Source organism: Natator depressus, chromosome 5 (genome assembly GCF_965152275.1).
Source record: "Natator depressus isolate rNatDep1 chromosome 5, rNatDep2.hap1, whole genome shotgun sequence".
Classification (NCBI taxonomy): domain Eukaryota; kingdom Metazoa; phylum Chordata; order Testudines; family Cheloniidae; genus Natator; species Natator depressus.
In genome coordinates, this window is record NC_134238.1 from 4,841,880 (window position 1) to 4,860,810 (window position 18,931).

General features: G+C 52.8%; 1 protein-coding gene across 4 annotated transcripts; it reads left to right on the forward strand.

Annotated features, from left to right (window-relative positions):
• The first annotated feature begins 3,869 nt into the window (after positions 1 to 3,869).
• Positions 3,870 to 18,401, forward strand: SPMIP6 (sperm microtubule inner protein 6). 4 transcript variants are annotated; one of them, XM_074953869.1, is made up of 7 exons: positions 3,870 to 3,959; positions 6,236 to 6,383; positions 10,120 to 10,232; positions 11,464 to 11,539; positions 12,459 to 12,672; positions 14,686 to 14,775; positions 18,207 to 18,401. In XM_074953869.1, exons 2-7 carry the CDS (start codon positions 6,290 to 6,292, stop codon positions 18,310 to 18,312), a joined length of 693 nt encoding a protein of 230 aa, XP_074809970.1. In that variant the 5' UTR covers positions 3,870 to 3,959; positions 6,236 to 6,289; the 3' UTR covers positions 18,313 to 18,401. The 4 variants fall into 4 exon arrangements, with proteins under 4 accessions (XP_074809970.1, XP_074809969.1, XP_074809971.1 ...); XM_074953868.1 differs by lacking the exon at positions 3,870 to 3,959 and adding an exon at positions 4,850 to 5,058; XM_074953870.1 differs by lacking the exon at positions 3,870 to 3,959 and adding an exon at positions 4,850 to 5,058 and having other exon boundaries at positions 12,459 to 12,667; positions 18,207 to 18,343.
• The last annotated feature ends 530 nt before the right edge of the window (positions 18,402 to 18,931 follow it).

Consider the following 18,931-nt stretch of genomic DNA (forward strand, 5'->3'; position numbering starts at 1 on the left):
GGGGACCACTGACATAAACTCAGCAGCTTTGGGCTAAGTTGGGAGTGGGACAGGAGACTTCCAAACATTTTGAAGAGTGCTGCAGGCCGGGGGGTTATTTTGTGGGTTTTCCCTTAGCGGGAAAGTTGAGCAAGTGCAGAAGGATGGTGGCCGGGGTACGCTCCTGTCTTTCCAACGAGGCTTGCATCCGAATCCCTTTACCACAGGCTGCTGTGGGGCTTTTAGGCTGCAAACTGGGGGTCAGGGACTTTTCTTACTGTGGGTGTGTACAACACCTAGAGCACTGGGGCCTCTAGACGCTCCTGCAAAGCAAAATATCATCATCGTCGTCGTCGTCGTCAGTCAATCTGTGGTGATTGAAGATCCCATGGTACAAGGCGGAGGGTATCATCCCTGACACCGCCGCTACACCCCTTCTTCCCACTCATTCCCCCTGCAGCTGCAGGTGGAGCCGGGATTCCGCTTGTGGTGAACTGCTGCGCACGGCTGTTTTGTATTGTTTAAAGGCTGCTGCTCTCAGCCCTGGCGGAAGCGGGGGGTCCGCTGGTGAAGTGTGTCCGGTGCTTTGCAAAGATTCCCCCGCCACGCTGATAATGTTTGGGTGTTGGGGGGAGGGAAGAAGGGGGATGCTTTGGCATGGTCACGTTTTCAGTGGCACCCGTGATTAAATCCTACCTGCCTTTCCACAACCCAGAGGCTCCCTGGGAGGTGGGTTGACTCGCTTCCCTTAAACTGGGTCAAAATTGAGCTAAAATCTATCCTCATCATCTGCAAAAGGGGATGAGACTCCCGTCCTTTGTAAACCACTCTGAGATCTACCGTTGAAAAATGCTTTATATAAGCTAAGTATCATATTCTTCTTCCATTCACCAAGCCCCTGTCCTTAGGCCAATTCACACCCTCTCCCTTCAGATTGACAGATCTCTTTTTTCTCTCCTCCTGGGCACTGGGAGGGATCTGACCCTCTTTCACCTTCCTGTCTGTTGGGGTCACCATTGTACAACAGACACACCTGTGAGCAGCTCACCCCACAGAGGGACAAACCCCAGGACCTTTGGTTACAGCTCAGGTCTCTTACACCCTAGTTAAAGGAGAACGTAGTACTATTTACTGGATGGATTCACCACCACTTGAAGCCTTTAAGTCAAGACTGGGTGTCTCTTTCTAAAAGATATGCTGTAGCTCAACCAGAAGTTATGGGCTTGACGTAGGAATCAGTGGGGGAGATTCTCTGGCCTGTTCTATGCACAAGACCAGCCTAAATGGTCACAGTGAGCCCTTCTGGCCTTTAAATCGATGAATCTGCTAGGGCTCATGGCCCTGATCCTCCAAGATATTTAGGTACCTAATTCCCAGGGAGTTAAGAACCTACATATCTTTGAGGATCTGGGCCTGTATCTTCTGTGGATCTTAAGGCACAAGAAGGAATGATAGCCACATACATGGGCCCAGTTCCATCCAGCAAGCGGCACTGGAAACGTACATCTGTTGGCCTCGTGACTTGTCTGCTGTTCCGAGTAACAGACCAGCAATTCCTCCCTTTCTTGCCTGAATTCTACACAGCAGACCCGGCTGGCTGGCTGACTCTCTTGCACTGTGCTTTTTATGCCTTTGTGGCAGGCCCATCTTTGGTCCCTGGCTTGCAGGGCTCTTTGCCAGGTGGGGTGGTGCATGGAGGCTCTTGGTGGATTTACTGGGGGGAGGTCTTTGATGGGACTTGAGGTTATTGTGCACTGGTGTCAATGAAGGGTGTCTGTCTATTTAATGGCTGCTCTTTATTTTAAAGAGCCTGGGGTGGGAGTGCTTTGTCTGACAGTACAAAGCATAATAAATAAATGCTGGCTGAGAGCTGCCTGGATTCATCTTCTCCGAGACCACTGGCCCACCCCCTCCTCCGACCAGCGCTCACACACGACAGCCCCCAAAGGAAACAGAGCCACAGGGCCCAGAGCAAGGGACCAGACTGAAACTGAAAAAACGGGCAGTGGTATGGGTCTCATGGGCCCCGTGGTTGGACGTAGCCTGCGGTCCCCAAGCCGAAAGCCTTTTCCACACCCCACCCACATGGGCCCTGCCCGTCTCGTCCAGCCTTCAGGAAGCACTGCGGTATCATAGCAATGCAGTCTGCTTTCTGGGGCACCTCTTACCCACAGTGCTCGCTGCTGCAGAAGGAGCAGGGCAGGCAGGACCTTAACATGGAGACATGGTTCCCCTGCCAATCTGGGAGGTCACAGGGTGACTGGTCCTTTAACAGTGGGGGTGGGTCTCTCCGTTCCCACCTGTGACACCAACTCACTTCCCCAGGTGGGGAAAATGGGGCATGTGAGTTGACCAGGCCTGTGGGATAGATGAGGGAGAAGACTAGGCAGGGGGAGATGGAGGTGTCTGCAGAGGTCTGCAGGGAGGTAGGAGACCTTGTGACACTGGGGGGAGACTCCAGCTAGGTAGGGCTGGAAATGGCCTGCCAAAGCAGGGAAAGACTCCAAGACAGAAGGCATGGGAGGAGGGAGCAGTGAGCCCAGGAAGGGCTGGTGGGAGAGATGAAAGAGAGCCCTGGAAGGATGAAAGCTGAGCCCAGAGCATGGGCAGGAGAGCATCTGAGCTACTGAAGATGGACTAGCCCCTTTGAAAGTGGGATCGGGCCCCATTTGAAACTGGTGTGAAGACTCTGTGTTTGGTTTTGGGCTTGTATACCCTGGAAGGGGTGGACTTATTGTTAATGGCTTAGCTGAGCATGGGTGGGAGGGCTAATCACTGAGGGGAAACTGAGGCAGGGCTGCTGCAGGATCACCCATGCCATGAGGTGGTGGTGACCCTCTCACAAGAAGGTTGCTTTTAAAATGTTGAACAGCCTGAGAGTGCAAACCCCCAGACTGTCCGATGCATTTGCAGCCCTCTAGCTGAGCATTGCGCAAATCCGGACCCAGGGAGAGACCTGCAAACTCCATTTGTTTCCTGCCTCTCTGACAGCCAGCAGACTTCTGAGCCCCACTTGGCATGGTTGTATGGTGGCTCTGGCCCCAGATGTGTCTGAAGGCACCCAGATCTTACAACGATAACAGTAGCATCACTTCCCTGCTACATAGCGCCACCCCTACCTCCCGAAGTGCGATAAGCATTCATTCATTAAACTGTGTGCTGAATTAAATGTCATCAACTTTGATGCTAATTCGTACATCTCCAGCCAGGCTGTATATCTGATCCTCTGCTTTTTTGCCATTGAATGCACAGCCAGCTAGGCATGCGGTGATCTTGCAGTGAAATTAAAGCATCTGCCATATTGGTATTAAAAAGAAACCTAGGGAACTGCAGGTCACACCTCCCAGGAGCTCCCCCTCCTAAAGTTATCCATCACCCTCATGTCTCCTTGAAAGGCTGGCAAGTATTTTCTGGGTTGGGGAGTGTTCGAGCTCACGTATGTGGCCACAATAGAGAGGCTGCAGCCTGCAGAAATGGGTCCCGACTTGACTTGCCTCAGCTGTTCCCCTGACCCTGCTTTGTTCTGGGTGTATAGCATGGGCCTGACTTGCAGTTATTTATTTTTGATTGTGCATTGCTCCTGTGTGGCATTCCCACCCTTGTTGATTTGGAGAGGGGAGGGGTTTGATGGCAGGGGACTGGCAGAGGGAAGGAAAGGTTTGCATATAGCCCTTGGTTACAGGATTAGCTATACCAATCAGCTTTAAGCCCTCCCACCTATGAAGCAGGTTATCCAGGTGTGCATGAATTCCTGCTGATGCACCCTGGTGCTGCTGCCCATCCTCGTTCGCTACAGAACAAGTTGGAGATTTTCAGGCGGAGTCTGGCAGTATTGTCTAGTGAGTAGAGCAGGAGACTTTGAGTCAGGACGCCTGGGTTCTATTCATGGGAGCTCTCCAGTGAGCAGAGCAGGGGACTATGCACTCAGGACAATTGGTTTCTCTAAACAGCTCGGTTGCTGACTTGCTGTTTGACTTTGGGTAAGTCATTTACCCTCACTGTGCCTCAGTTTTCCATCTGTAAAGTGGGGCTAATAATAATGACCTGCCTTGAGGGTTAATAAATTGCTCCCCAAAGGAAGGGTCTGCTGAGGTGCCCAGTGCCACAGTTCAAAGGAGATTGTAAAATCTCTGCAATTGTTTTTGTAAAGGTGGTGTGTCTAAGTACATCCTTATTTACTGATCGGGGGTACTCAGCTCTTTACAAGCACTGAAAAGCTAGAGGGGCTGATTGTGTTACATAAGGGCCATAATAGGTCAGACCAATGGTCCGTCTAGCCCAGTATCCCGTCTTCCGACAGTGGCCAGTGTCAGGTGCTTCAGAGGGAATGAACAGAATAAGCAACTATCAAGTGATCCATCCCCTGTCATCCACTCCCAACTTCTGTCAGTCAGAACTTCAGGGACATGGGTTTGTGTCCCTGACCATCTTGATGGACTTGTCCTCCAGGAACTTATCTAGTTCTTTTTTGAACCCTGTTATAGTTTTGGCCTGCACAACATCCTCTGGCAAGGAGTTCCACAGGTTGACTGTGCGTTGTGTGAAAAAATACTTCCTTTTGTTTGTTTTAAACCTGCTGCCTATTAATTTCAGTTGGTGACCCTGGTTCTTGTGGTATGAGAAGGGGTAAATCACACTTCCCTATTCACTTTCTCCACACCAGTCATGAGTTTAGAGATTTTTGACATTATGTTGAAGCCAATGTTGAGTCTCCCGGCGGTGGCAGGATGGGGCCCACTGTACTGGGTCCAGAGAGCATGCAATGCAAATAAGACCCAGCCAATCCGGTTCAAACCGCCGTTCCCTGGGCAGCCTGCTGTGCAGTGTGGTGCGTGTCTGTGCATGTTTTTAGTGGATTATGGTTGAAAAGCTTCAGCGAAGTGGGTTAGGAGAGAGCTGAGCGTGTCGCCGAGGAAAGCTACAGGGGCTCTTCCTGCGCTTGCTGCAGGGGCTTTAGTTAAAAGGACATTTCTGGGCACTTAAGAGGGAGGGCGTGGGTGGTCATTTTGCGTGTGCAGTGGGTGACATCCTTATGGTTGCTGTGCGACTTGGTATTTCTGAGATCACCCTGCTTACGAGGTCAGTGCTTTTATTCCTATTTACATTTTCCTGGCATGTAGAGGCCCCCTTGTGCTGAGTACTGGACAAAGAGACAATCCCTGCCTCAAAGAGCTCAATAAACAGGACAGCCCAAAGGTGGGAAGGGAAATAGACATGAACTTATGTACAGGTGGGATTTGAACCAGCTCTTCTAAAGCCTAGTTTGGTGTCTATCCAGTAGGCCATACTACCTTCCCTACAGAGGAGACATTCACATGTTCTTACATCACTTCCAGAGATGGTGAAATGGCACCAGGCTCCATTGTTACGGGACAATATTTTGATGCAGCATCATGCGTTGTGGGATGCCAAAGCAGTACCTATGATTCCACTGCACACACACTGATAAGCATTAACCCACGGCATCCCAGAGTAACCCAAAAATATCCAGAACAAGCCAGGGCAGTGGCTGAGTTCTAGTGAGCTTTTAAACTTCCTCTTTGCAGGCACTGGTTCTTTTACACGTTCATGTGCATATGACAAATGAACAAGCATTCCTGTGTGCATGGACAGTGCCACTGGGAATCCATAAATGAATTGTAGTGGGGCTGTTTTCAGCCCATGTGACTATTGGTCTAGTGGTAAGCCTGGAAGCTAGGAGTTTCTAAACGTTAATCCTGGCAGTACACTGATTCCTCCTTTGGTTTTTGGCTCCAATTCCATCACCTGCAAAAATAAAAGTAGGGAACCTACCTCTACAAAGCACTTTGATACCTATGGATAAAAGCGCCATGTTAGCGTCAGGTGTTGCCATTATATACTTTGAAGAAGAAGAGCATTCAGATTTGCATACTGAACTAGCTAACAGGTATAGGACACAGCTAGCTTCTACTGGCTGTAACCAAAACTGCTCAGCTGTGTGTCATAGGCCCTATATGACTAACTACGGAAGGTGAGTTGCCTTTTACTCAAGTGCAGGGGCTTTCTGAGAATGAGGTTTTCAGCTCTAGCCCTGATCTTGTTGTGACATTCTGGGTGGCCATGGTGATGAGCATATAAACAGCCATGACACGCCTTGATGCCAATGGACTTTCCCCCTTCACTGCAGCCTTGCATTTAGTTGGCTTTATCCCAATCACAGAGGAATTTGCAAAGGGCAAGCTGGTATCATTGCAACATGTAACTGATTTCGTTCCCAACTCTCTGTTGCCTTTAGGGGTTAACGGTGCCCCGAGTGGAAAATCAGGTGAACCAAGCTCATCTGGAGAAGATGATTAAGCATGCGGTGCAGGAATATTCCTATAAGAACACGATAGAACCAACAGCCTATAGGCCAGAAAAGTATTGGTTAACCAGACCCGAAGGTATTGCGGGATTGTTTAAACCACCTGCCTCACAGCCCAGCTCCCTGTCCCGCTTCTCCCAGCTCGTCCATAGCGTGCTCCCACCCGGTGATGGGAACTGCACTCAGAGCCCAGGGGTTCCTAAAGAAGAGTGGGTCTCGGGGTGTCGAACAGGGGCAGATTGCCTGGGTTCATAGAATCATAGAATATCAGGGTTGGAAGGGACCTCAGTAGGTCATCTAGTCCAACCCCCTTGCTCAAAGCAGGACCAATCCCCAATTTTTGCCCCAGATCCCTAAATGGCCCCCTCAAGGATTGAACTCACAACCCTGGGTTTAGCAGGCCAATGCTCAAACCACTGAGCTATCCCTCCCCCCATTGCTGCAGGCCAGGAGGCTGTGGTACAAGCAAAGGCCGCCAGGAGCAAGCACAGTCCCCCACCCTTTGTATTCGTACCTTTGCTCCTGCAAGAAACCCTTCCCAGTCCAGTTTCCCCTCATACAGCCCCTTCCTCCCCAGTGCAGAGACCCAGGCTCTTGGCTCAGCACTGACGGTGGGGAAGCAGCTCTCTCACGGCTGGGCTCCCTGTGTGGTTCTCTGATGCTGAGATCCAGGTACCTCGTTGAGGGAGCAGGCGTGGCCGGTCTGGCCCAGCCACAGACCATTCACAAGTCAGTCCAGGATGCATCCAGCCTCCCCTGGATCCTGGGCCAGCTGGCCTCAGTGCCCAGATTCCAGGTGCAGAGGCCAGGATATTCCAAGCTGGCCAAAGGATTTGGACTCCCAGTTCCCATGAGAATAAATAGGATTCCAGCGTCCAGACCTCCGTGGGTGGTTTGGAAAGTCTCAGCCCTAGATTCCAGGAACCTCAAAACCCACACTGAGGTTGCACCCGTTCCTCTGAGGTCTGCCCCTCCCCATGGTGCATACCCATTGCACGGTGCTCCCCTTCCCCATCTACCTGATTGCAAACTCCCCTCCTCCCCCCACCCCCACCTTCTGCCTCCCTATTACTACGGCTCAGGGTGGGAGGGGACAGGGAAGGGGAGCTCACCTGGGGCTAGCCAGCACCCCAGCTGGCATGGAGTCAAGCTGGCTAGCTAGGCTCCCCTGTTCTCTCTGAAGAGCCCCAGGCTGGTCCACTTGCCTCTGCTCTCCTCCCAGCTGGCCCTTCGCTCTGCCCCCAGGAGGGAAGGGCAAATGGGACTGTCTGTGGGCACCTGTACGCCTGCTCCTGCCACCTGAGGGGTACAGAGAAGGGACAGCCGCCTGCATGTACTTGAAGGGTATAACCATCAAGCAGCGGGGAAGGGCTCGCTGGGGCAGTGGGTCTAACTGGGAACGATGGGATGAAATTACCTGAAGGAGGATTGAGGCCGAACAGCAGGAAAAGCCTCCAGAGGTAGAGACGTACCAAGGTGTGGAATCGTCTCCCAGGGGAAGGGTGGGACCCTCATTGCCAACTGAACTGGGCACAGCCCCGGAGCCCAGTGGGCGGAGAGCAATCCTGCGCCGGGCGGAGATAGGCTATGGCCATTTTCACTTCCTGCCACGTCCAGGTTTGACCTATTTGCTGGGCAGCCGGGGTGCTGCTCCCTGGCCCCCGCAGTGTGGCAGGCGGGGCTCCACCATGGACTGCACTTCCCTGGCTTCTGCAGGTGCTGGGTCAGTGCTGCGTCCCCCGGCTTGGGAGGTCCATCTTCGTCCTAGAAATGGGAAGAGAAGCAAAGGGCTAGTGGGGAGGGAGGGAAGCTGATTTTAAAAAACCCAGCGTGGTTCCTCTCTCCCTCTGGCCCTCACAGCCAGGCCAGCAACACCCTGGAGAGGTGCAGTTCATGGCTCCCTGGTAGGCTCCCTGGACCTCACCCCGGCTGCTGACTCATCAAAAGGGCTGTTCTAAAGCACAAGGCTGTTGGATGTTGCTGTTGCACCTAGGCTAAGAGTTTCCACCACAGGAGCCCAATGCTAGGCTCCTAAATCCTTATTTAAGCTCCTGCTTTTCCGAAGTGCTGGGCTCCCACTGACGTCAGCTTCCCGCCACTGACTTACGTCCCTAAATAAGGCCCTCGGAGGCTGATGCTAGGCCCCTATTGTTGCAAGTCTTGCTCTAGTTTCTCCGGCCCTGCTCACCGCAGCAACCCTCGGACAGCGGCACTGTCTGCTGCTGTTCTTGAAGCCTGCTGTTGAGTGGAAGGCCCACCATGCCGCGGGGCTGCAGAGCACGTGCTATTCAGAAGTCCACATTGGACTCAGTTCTCACACAGCGGTACCAGAGAGACTACAGTTATTTAGAATAAGAAATAAGTGCAGCATTAGCTGGTGCCCCACTGTCTATTTTTGTAGTGCCTTCCGGCCCCCAGTGTAACCACCTGATGCACAAAATCTGCCCAGAGCTCACTTAACCCACCACTGCACAGCAGCCACCTCTGGTGAGGAACACGGCAACTGTGTAACAATGTACGGGGATACTAGACCACAGTGGAGGATGGAAAGTGAGGAAGAATCTACTTGACACTGAAGAGAGACTTCAGGTGGGCAGGATTCACTCCCTGAGCTGTAATTTAGCCAGGACACTGGGGTTAGCATCCTTTCTCTTGCAAACAGTGCCAGAGGCTCGTTAAAGACCATGAGGGGTCAGGGTCTCAGCTGTATGTTGCATCCAAAAGAAAGCACCTCCAGCATCCCTGAATCCCTTGCACCATGGTGTGGAACTGATTAATGTCTAATTCATGTGGGGACGGTGGCACCTACGAAGTCACCAACACCGGTCCCTCCAGCATTCTGAGATTCCCCGGCGCACACTGGACAGGCTGGAGCTGAGTTAGTCTGGATGGCGGGGCTGTTTGCCTTGGGTTTTGTTAAGGAACCCAGCCCGCACCCAGAAGCTTTTGGCTAGCTACACGGTAATCAGTTTGCAGGGGCCAAAAGGACGAATGTGATCCTGGGCCGCATAAACGTGCGAGGAGTGAGTAGGGGAAAGGCGGTGATTTGCCCTGGGTTTACAGCATTGGTGAGACCAGTACTGGAGCATGGGTCCAGCTCTGGTGCCCACATGGTGCAAAGGGTTTTGAAAACTCAGACAAGGTGCTGCAAAAAGTCACAAAAATGATTCGGGGGGTGGAGGGGGAGGAAGCCTGACTGTGAGACACTGAGAAAGCTCAGTCTGCTTAGCTTATCGAAAAGAAGATGAAGAGGTGACTTGATTTACCGTGTCTAAGCACCTTCATTGAGAGAAAATATCCAGCACTCAAGAGCTCTTTAATCTAGCAGAGTCAGGCAGAACAAGCCTCAGCAGCTGGAAGTTAAAGCCAGACAAATTCCAATTAGAAATGACACTTTTTGACAGTGATGGTGATTAACCATTGGCACAAACTATCAAGGGTAGGGGTGGGTTCTCCATTCCTTGATGTCTTCCGATCAAGACGGGTAGGGTGACCAGATGTCCCGATTTTATAGGGACAGTCCAGATATTTGGGGCTTTTTTTTATATGGGCTCCTATTACCCCCCACCCCCGTCCCGATTTTTCACACTTGCTGTCTGGTCACCCTAAAGATGGGTGCCTTTCTGGGAGAGATGCTTTAAGTTGTTGGGCTCAGTACAGGGGGAACTGGGTGAAATTCTCCAGCCCATGTAATAGAGAAGGTCAGACTAGATGGTCTAAGTGTCTTTTTTGGCCTTGCCATCTAGGACTCTGCGAATCCCGTTTTCTTCCTCCCTGGTAGGAAATGTTTGTCTGTTTGTCCATTTACATTTCAGAAAAGTACAATCCAGCTTTTGTCAGTGGAGACAAGTATGCAACGTGGAGGACAGGCCCCTACAACAGCGCGGGGTGGAATAAATATACCAACTACCTCCCCAGGCTTCCAAAGGTAAATCCTGGACCTCCAGAACGTGCCTGCTTCTCGTCCCTAGGCAGGTTGTGGCGGACGACCTGTGGGATGTCCGTCCATGTCTCCTCCTATTGTCAAATAAGAATTGTACAGCTAGCTCCTGCTCCACTCTTTGCTTTGCAAATTTCACCCTTAATAACCCAGGTCAAAATCCAGTGTAATACTTCTTTGCACTTGCCTAGCGCCTTCCTGCAGGGCATCTCCAACCGCTCAACACTGCAAAATGGAGTCAGTCCCCCTGCACGCTAAGCGAAGTCCTGTCTTCGTCTGGCTCTAGACCATCCTCCCGAAGGAAGCGAGGAGCTGCTCCAGCTACAAGAAGACTTTCCCCACTCCGTAGGGAGAGCTGTGTTTTCAGAGACAGGGTTTCAGATACAGCAAATAGCTGTAGCTGGGATCTGTGCAAACTCGGTGGGTATAAGAGGCCAGGGGAGGCTAAGCCTTGCCAACCAGCCCGCCCATTGCCTTTGGAGCATGCCACCACTGGAAGGGCGGGCGCCCCAGCCGGGGCCCAGCCTGCGCTCCGCCCCGAGGCCCTGTTCCCGCTCATCACTTTCCCTGGAAGCTCTGCCTCTTCCCATCCCCATGCTGCCCCCATGGGGGCCTCGTGGGAGAGGGTGAAGAGGTGCACACAAGCGGTGGGCAACCAGCCGACTCAGCTGGCCGACTGGTGGGCAAGCACAGGGGTTTGGGGGCGAAGAGGTACAAGCAGTGGGGGGGGGCTTTGGGAGGTGCCCGAGTGGGGCATGGACGGGGCTTCGGGGGGAGGAGACTGATCAGGTGTGGGCCTCGGGGCAGGGCCACAGTCCGGGCACATGCAGCCTCCCCAAATGGAGGAGTCCCGCGCTGCCTATGGATCCGTGGCTGTGGCATTTTCATGGCACATGTGCTGTGTAGTTCTGTGCAATAGAAGCAGAAGGATACGGCCAAGGTAACTCTAGGTTCGCCGGAGTCTAGGGAATGACTCCGGTGTTGGCCCAGTTCCCAGTGGGCAAGCGTCCGCCACGTCAGAAAAGCCACCGGCTCACTGAGCAGCATCGACACTGGCGGTCTCAGCAAAGAGGCCAAGGAAAGGATGGCGCCTGCCCTCACCGCCCATGGGCAAGGGCAGGGCAGGGTGAGGGAGGCTTGCGCTTTCCTGATCCAGGGACAAACGGGGCTTTGCAAGTTTGCTGAACATACATGAAGGCTCTGAAATCTTTCCTTGCAGGAAGCAGGGATGGAGACCATTCTCCGTGGGATGCCCATGCAATACCCGCCGAAACCCGACCGGCTCAATAATTACGGTACTTGTACTGGGTCCTCCTATAACCTTACCTTGAGAGAACAAAGATTCCAGAAGAGCCAGTGGGGGAGTCTTTAATCCACACAACACCTCGCGGGCTGGAAACACAAGGCGTCCCGCAATGCGCAGCAGGGAGATAGTTCCTTGGGAGGTTTTTATAGGCAGCATTTCTGGGTCCCTTCAGCTGCAAAAGGCCAGGAAGCCCGTTGAGCCATTCTGGAGCATAAGCTCTGCTGTTGATGTCATCTGGGGCTGTGAAGATGATGTCAGGACTTGCCGATTAACTGCCCCCAACTCAGCTACCTCCCTTCCCCTAATCATCAACCCCACAAGGCAGCTCACGGGTCAGAAACCCCTGAGGTTACCAGGCTTCCTGAGGTTGTGAAGGTGTCTCCTCCCTGGGGCTGCTGGGAATGGGGCACGGTGGGCTTGGTTGATCCCCGCCACTGGTAGCTTATGGTACTGCTGAGTCTCTTCATCCTGGAGGATGTTGGGGGCTTTCTTAAAGGGACACTCCCCTTGGGAAATGTTGTGGAGGGCTCCCACGCCCTTGTGCATTGACCCACCTGCCCAGGTCACCAGCGGGGCCCTTCTGCACCAAAGCACAAACCTCTGCAGCTAGAGCTAAAGAAGCAATTCAGTAGCTGGCAGCAGTAGTAGACTGTTGTCCTGCATGTGGCCACGAGAGGGAGACACACACACACACACACACATGCAGGGGATACTTGCTCTAGCCACTAGCCCACACACCCTCCCTTCCCCCACCCCCCATTTGGACCTTGGTTGCTATGGTTTTCCCCTAGTTGCCACGGGCTCTGTACCCAGGACGCTTGAGGGCCAGGGTCTCCGTCTAGGGCAGCGAATGTCCAGATTTCAACGCCGTGGGGTTTCCCCAAACCCTTTGGCTCCTCTTGTTTCAGAAAGGGAAGTGGTGGTCAACATGCTGAACAGCTTATCCCGCAGCCAGCTCCCCTCCGTCCGGCACGGGTCTACCCTCCCCAGGAGAAAGCCCTTCCAAGGTTACTACAGCCCCTGCACTGGCCGCCACTACTGCATGCGTGGGATGGATTACTACGTGGACGGAGCCCCCTGCAACGAGAGGCAGCTCAACCAGCTAGTGGAGAAGATTGTAAGGTTCGGAGGGTTACGCAGTGCACATAATACTTCCCTCGCGGGGCAGAGCTCGCTCAGCTGCTCTACGGGACGCATAATCCGGCCCCGTCCTTCCTCGTTGCTCCTGCAGGGCTCACGGGGGGTCAGAACTCAGGCCCCGATCCTGCCCGTCACACCCAGCGCTCCCGTGGGTGGAAGGAGAGTTTGGCATGCAGGATCGGGCCCTTGTTCCCAGCAGATGGGCATTGCGGGGCAAGGGGAAAGGAAAGGCAGTGCTCAGGGAAACATGGGTGTTCTCGGCCCCCGCCTTCACTGTCGCCCTGGGCCCAGACCACTGAACGTCATTGAGAGATGAGCAGGAGAGGCCAGGGCGTGTAGGAGGGGAGGCTGAGGTGGGGATCAGTGCAGAGAAAGCAGAGCCCTTCCACACCCCTTTGCAAAGGATCAACACCTTCCCCCCTGCCACCTCCAGGCACACACCCCCATCCCCTCCCATCCGGCCCCGGGGTAAGATCCCCATCTCACTCGTTCGTCTCCCCGTATTGCCACCCCCAAATGTTCAAACATCATGAGTCAGGCTCACCAAAAATCAGATTTTAGTCGTGAGATGATGTAAAAAGAAGAGCTTGGGTGTCCTTTTAATTTGCCTTCTGCTTTTGAGCCTTTGGGGTGCGCTGGGATCACATTTTGATGCTTTCTCCACAGCCCTTACTTTTTCTTTAAGAATGAAGGCTGAAGTCATCACATATCCACCTGGCTCCAGGAGCTGGGGCTTTAAGGAACCTAGTAATTATCCTGAGACTCATGACAAAACCATGAGAGTTGGCAACACTCTGGCGCCTGTCCCCTTTCTCAGTCCATTGCGTTTTCCCTGGGGGTGTTTTCATTTCTCATTCCCCTTTGCCTCCCTGCTCTCTCCGCCTCCCCAACCCTCACTTTCCCAGGTCTCTTGTCCTCCTTTTTCCTCCCCCCTGGTGTGCTGCCCCTTCCCCCCCCACACACACACCCCAGTGCTCTCTTCCCTCTCCGCCCAATGGCGGGAGCAGTTGTCAGCGAGCCCAGCTGAAGTCACTAGAAGTCTTTGTTTGAGTAGCCAGCAGCAGCCCTGCAGCTCCCCAAGACAGAGCTGTGAGCCAGGTACATCCCCTCTGGCACCGCAGAGGTAAGGGCAATACCGTAAAGAGGGATATATGCTGTATATACACAAGCCTGGCCGGAAGCTCTGTAGCCACAGAGGCAGGGGCAGTGACCGGAAAGTGGCTACAGGGTGAGCCAAGGGTGGGACCTTCCGTACAGGAGATGAGAGCAATCCTGGCAAATACATGGCAGGAAACCCAAATATTCAAAGCTCTGGGTCCTTGTGGGGCAGCAGAGGGTGCTGGAGCAATGGGCAACGCGAAGAGGACTGACCCACGGAGTTAGTGACTGAAGGGCAGGCGGACAGGTTGCAGTAGCAGCTCTGGGTGTTATTTTGCTTTGGATCAGGGAGGCTGCACAGAGGAACCTATTCCAGAGCTTGGGCTGTCTCTCTCTCGGTGTTTATAAAGTGCCCATCACCCATGGGGTCCAGTCACACAGAAATTACAGTTTTTACTAAGCGGGTTTCTGAACCTGGCTCATGCCACCCCTGCAATCTCCGGGGGCAGCTGCTCTCAAACTGATTTGAGAGCGGCCGATACACAGTCTGCTGCTCCTGTGTGCAGACCATCCCAAAGCCCCAGCCCTGCCTTGCCTCCCGGGTCACAGGAGCTGCAGACTGTGTCTGGTGCTCGGCATCTCTAAAACCTGCCCTTAGGACGTAAGTCCCTGTGCTGTGGACAGTCCTCTCCCTGTTATCACTGCTCCATCCCAGACTCCTACCACCACCACTTGCGTCTCTGACCCCGCTGATGCCACCACCGTGCCCCACTTGTGGGGAGACAGGAAGGATCTTTCCCACGTAAGCTCGCTGACCACCAGAACAAGAGGGAACAGAGATGAGTGAGCCCGGCAGCCTGTTGCTATCGCTAACCATACCCCTTGCGTTTGTTTCAGGAATATCCCATACTGCGACTGCAGCCAAGAGACGATGGGCTATGCACCTTTGCACAACCCGCTGCAATCTTTCCCGTATATGAACCTTAAGTAAGAAAGTTAAAGCTGGGTTCAGTGGTGGGGGAAGGGCACAGTGGCTCTAAAAAATCATGGTTTACACTGGGGAGAACAGGAACCTCGCAACAGCCCTGGACTTTTCCAGAGGCTAGATCTTTCCTCATTTGGGTTTCAAGTGAATCATGACAAATGGCTGCATGTATTATGGTAACCCCTGGAATACAGAGAGCTCAAGTGACTTGCCAAAGGTCACAGAGCAAGTGGCAGAGATTGCGGGGGGGGAGCTTATTTTTAAGGGACAGCACCATGCTTTTATTCATGGTACAAAATAATGAAGGACTGTAAGGGACCAAACAAAGGAGGAGTGTTTGCTCTGCTCACCCTGGGGTCCTGGCCTGAGGGTAAGAGAAGCTGTTACCAAAAGGGTCGCAAGAGGCCACCTTGATGTAAAACAAAACCTGCAAGAGGCCAGGAGCCTGGGATGGTGACTCGGGCCCAGGACCAGAAGATCGATTCCCCAGAACTATAAATGTGACTAGGAGTGTTTAAAGGAGACCTAAAAACAGGTGCGTAGATGGATTGGTTCCCTTTTTGCTGCAATGCTTCACCTCCCCAGTTCCCCACCTGCAAAACAGGGGTAGCCACTGCCTGGTAGCCTTCTCGACCTGGGCAGGGCTGTGAGGCTTTATTTATAGTTAATGTCTCTATTGTGCTTTGAAATCATAAAGCCCCACGTAAGTATTTGAAACTCCTGCAGACTCACAACACTACTGAGGTAGGGCGGCTATCGCTTGGGATTAGTTTTTGTGCCATTTTTAACAGGTTTCCATGTCTAGCCTTTGTGACAGTAGCTTTTGTTATCATCATCTGCCCAGAGCCCTAGTTATCCGGTGTCCCTGTTTCCACAGTGTAACCGTGGGTCACAGTAGAGGATGCCAAATTCAGGACGAACTGCTGAGAAATAGGGCAAACGCAACCCAAAACTGGTGGTTATTCTTTTATAAGATAGACCAAACCAACCACAAAAGTAAACTCCTGTTTCCCCACACTGGCTAACAGGAAAACATAAAGACAGTTTCCTCAGGTGTTCCAGTTCTCATATCACCACAAAACCACAGGATTCAGAGGTGAGTGGTTCTTTACAACCACTCTCATCAGATAACAGGTTCTTCTGATCCCAAAGGACCAGCCACACACTCAGGTCAATACATAACTTAGATCTTACCCCAAAATCACGCTGGTACCAATCCTTTAGTAGCTAAAATCTAAAGGTTTATTTATAAAAAGAAAGATGAGAGTTAGAATTGGTTGAAGGAATCAATGACATACAGTAATGGCAAAGTTCTTGGTGCAGGCTTGCAGCAGTGATGAAATAAACTGCGGGCTTAAGTCAAGTCTCTGGAGTATATCCACTGCTGGGATGGGTCATTCAGTCCTTTGTTCAGAACTTCAGTTTGTAGCAAGGTTCCTCCAGAGGTAAGAAGCAGGACTGAAGACCAAATGGAGGTGTTTCCAGGGCCTTTTATAACTTTTGCCATGTGGAGGGCATCCCATTGTTCTTACTGTGGAAAATTAAAGCAACAAGATGGAGTTTGGAGGCACATGGGCAAGTCACATGTTCATGCCCAGTTTCCCTCAGTCATTGAAGGAAGCCATTACCTACACTCCAGAAAGTACGTTTACAGGACAGTCCACTCAGTATAGATGGGCGTCTCCCTTGATCCATTGTCAACCAAGTGTTTCTTGATGAGCCACTTCATTTAAATAGTCCCTCCAAGATGTGCTGGCTAGTTACCTTGTGGGCGTTACCCCAGGAGGAAACATTTGAAATCCAAGCATAGAGCCAACACTTATAACTTCACATACAAAAATGATACGTGCATACAGACAGCATAATCATAACCAGCAAATCATAACCTTTTCATAGGCACCTCACTTGGCAACGGGGCTCGGGTGGCGCTTTAAAGGGCCCGGGGCTCCCCTGCCACTGCGGGGAGCCCCGACCCCTTTAATGCGCCTCTGGAGCTCTGGCAGCAGGGCTTGGGCGGGGGCTCCCCACAGTGGCCGGAGCACCAGGCCCTTTAAATCCCCACCTGAGCCCAGCTGCCAGAGCCCTGGGGCTCCAGCGGGGATTTAAAATGCCCAGAGCTCTGCGGCGGCCGGAGCCCCGGGCCCTTTAATTCACCCCTGAGCCCCGGGGCTCCCAGCCGCCTCTGCAGCGGCGTGATTTAAAGGCCCCGGGGCTCCCAGCCAGAGCCCCAGGGCCTTTAAATCACCTCTTCCCATTGAGGCCACACCTCTTCCGGTTGAGGCCACACCTCTTCCTGTTGAGGCCACGCCCCCACTCAGGACTCCAGCGTACCGGTAAATCGTTTAAATTACTTTCACCCCTGGCTCTATTCAACCCCAAGTAGCCCAAAATCAGGGGTCAGGCCCCCAAAATTGTGAGTTTTTTTTAAAAAATCATAAATGTTCTTATTTGCATTCTGATGTCAAATCCACTCAGGTCACATTTTCAAACTTCTCTCTGCAACCAGGAGGGCTTGAAACTGACTTATTTTTAAAAAATGAAAGCTGAGATTCTCATGTAATCACATGACTCCAGGAGCTGGGGCTTTAAGGAAAACACCAAAATAGTGCATGCATTAGCAACAGTGTTCACATGGGTGGGGTAGAGTCATTTGAGCTAAAATTGGGATTGAAAATGGTTCTCCGAAGCTGGCTAAGGTAGAACAAACCTTTAGTTCGGTGGTGGGCAACCTGCAGCCCATGGGCCACATGTAGCCCATCCGGGTAATCCGCTCGTGGGCCGCGAGACAGTGTTACATTGACCATCCACAGGCACGGCCACCCGCAGCTCCCAATGGCTGCAGTTCACTGTTCCCGGCCAATGGGAGCTGCAGGAAGCATTGCGAGCTGCAGGGACATGCTGGCCACCACTTCCTGCAGCTCCCATTGGCTGGGAACGGCGAACCACAGCCATTGGACGCTGCAGGTGGCCGTACCTGCAGACAGTCAATGTAAACACTGTCTCACGGCCCACCAGCGGATTACCCTGATGGGCCACAGGTTACCCACCACTGCTTTATTTCATCTGCCTGCTGTTTGTATTCGCCTCACTGCAGACAAAAGATACACACCAGCACGGGCTAGTTAGCTATGCAGAGATGTATTCTCTCGGGTTTTCCCATAACCCCAGAGCATGTCACGTCCCTCCCACTGGCTTCTATGCACCTTTTAGCCACTTGTCTCTCACCTGCCACACCCATCTGCCAGAGATCCAGAAAAACGGTGAGCATGTGGAAGCATCGCTCTGCAGTTAATCAGCAAAGAGAAGGGCTCCCAAAGCTTGCCCTTGGCAATCTCCCTGGAATCTCCTTATAAGCACCAGAAGGAAGTGGATTACCAAGGACCCTCCTGCGAGCGTGAGGCTTACGATCCATTGGTTTTTCCTCCTTTCCCAGGTGGGACACGAGTCACTTCCAGAAGGCCGGCGGGCCGCAAAAGGATAACTATGTCATCCATCCCGAGTTTGTGTCGGAGTCCTACCCCACTTCGCCGTGCTGGTAGAGAGGAGAGTCAGGCTTCCATTAAAATGGGTCTTGCCAACCTTCGCATGTTCGTTCCTTGCCATCTGTGAAACATCTCCACCTACCCACCCCCCCACCTTCCCCGCGGCAGCATCGGACAAGGGGCAAAGGGAGATAAGAGGAGGGTGGAAACCTACTTTGCTGTGCAGCCGCCCTGAGCCCTCCCGCAAGCCTCTGCATGGCTGGCAACTTTGCTGCTCAAGATGGTTGGGCAGGAACAGGGATTAGGATCTTCCCCTTGCCTGAGGGAGGCCAGAGGCGCCAGCTCCCCCTTCAATCTCCTGTCAAGCCCCAGAGTTTGCAGCCTTCTTCCTTCCAGACGAATGAGCTGTCTTTGGAGTCTGTCTAGTTCACTAGAAGGTGGGGCTGTGGAACACAAGCCACTCCCTGCCCTGCAGCGATGAGCTTACTGACATCCCAGGGGAATCTGCGAAAGGAAACCCCAGTTCCCCCCGCACACCGCCCCGCCCCAGGTCCAAGGTTGCCAAGCCAGCCTGCAGCAGATGTATTTGGTGATGGACTCGCTAATGGCTTTATCTCATTAAACCTTCCCTATCCTGCTGCAATTGCAGTGCTAGATACATATTGTAACAACTTGC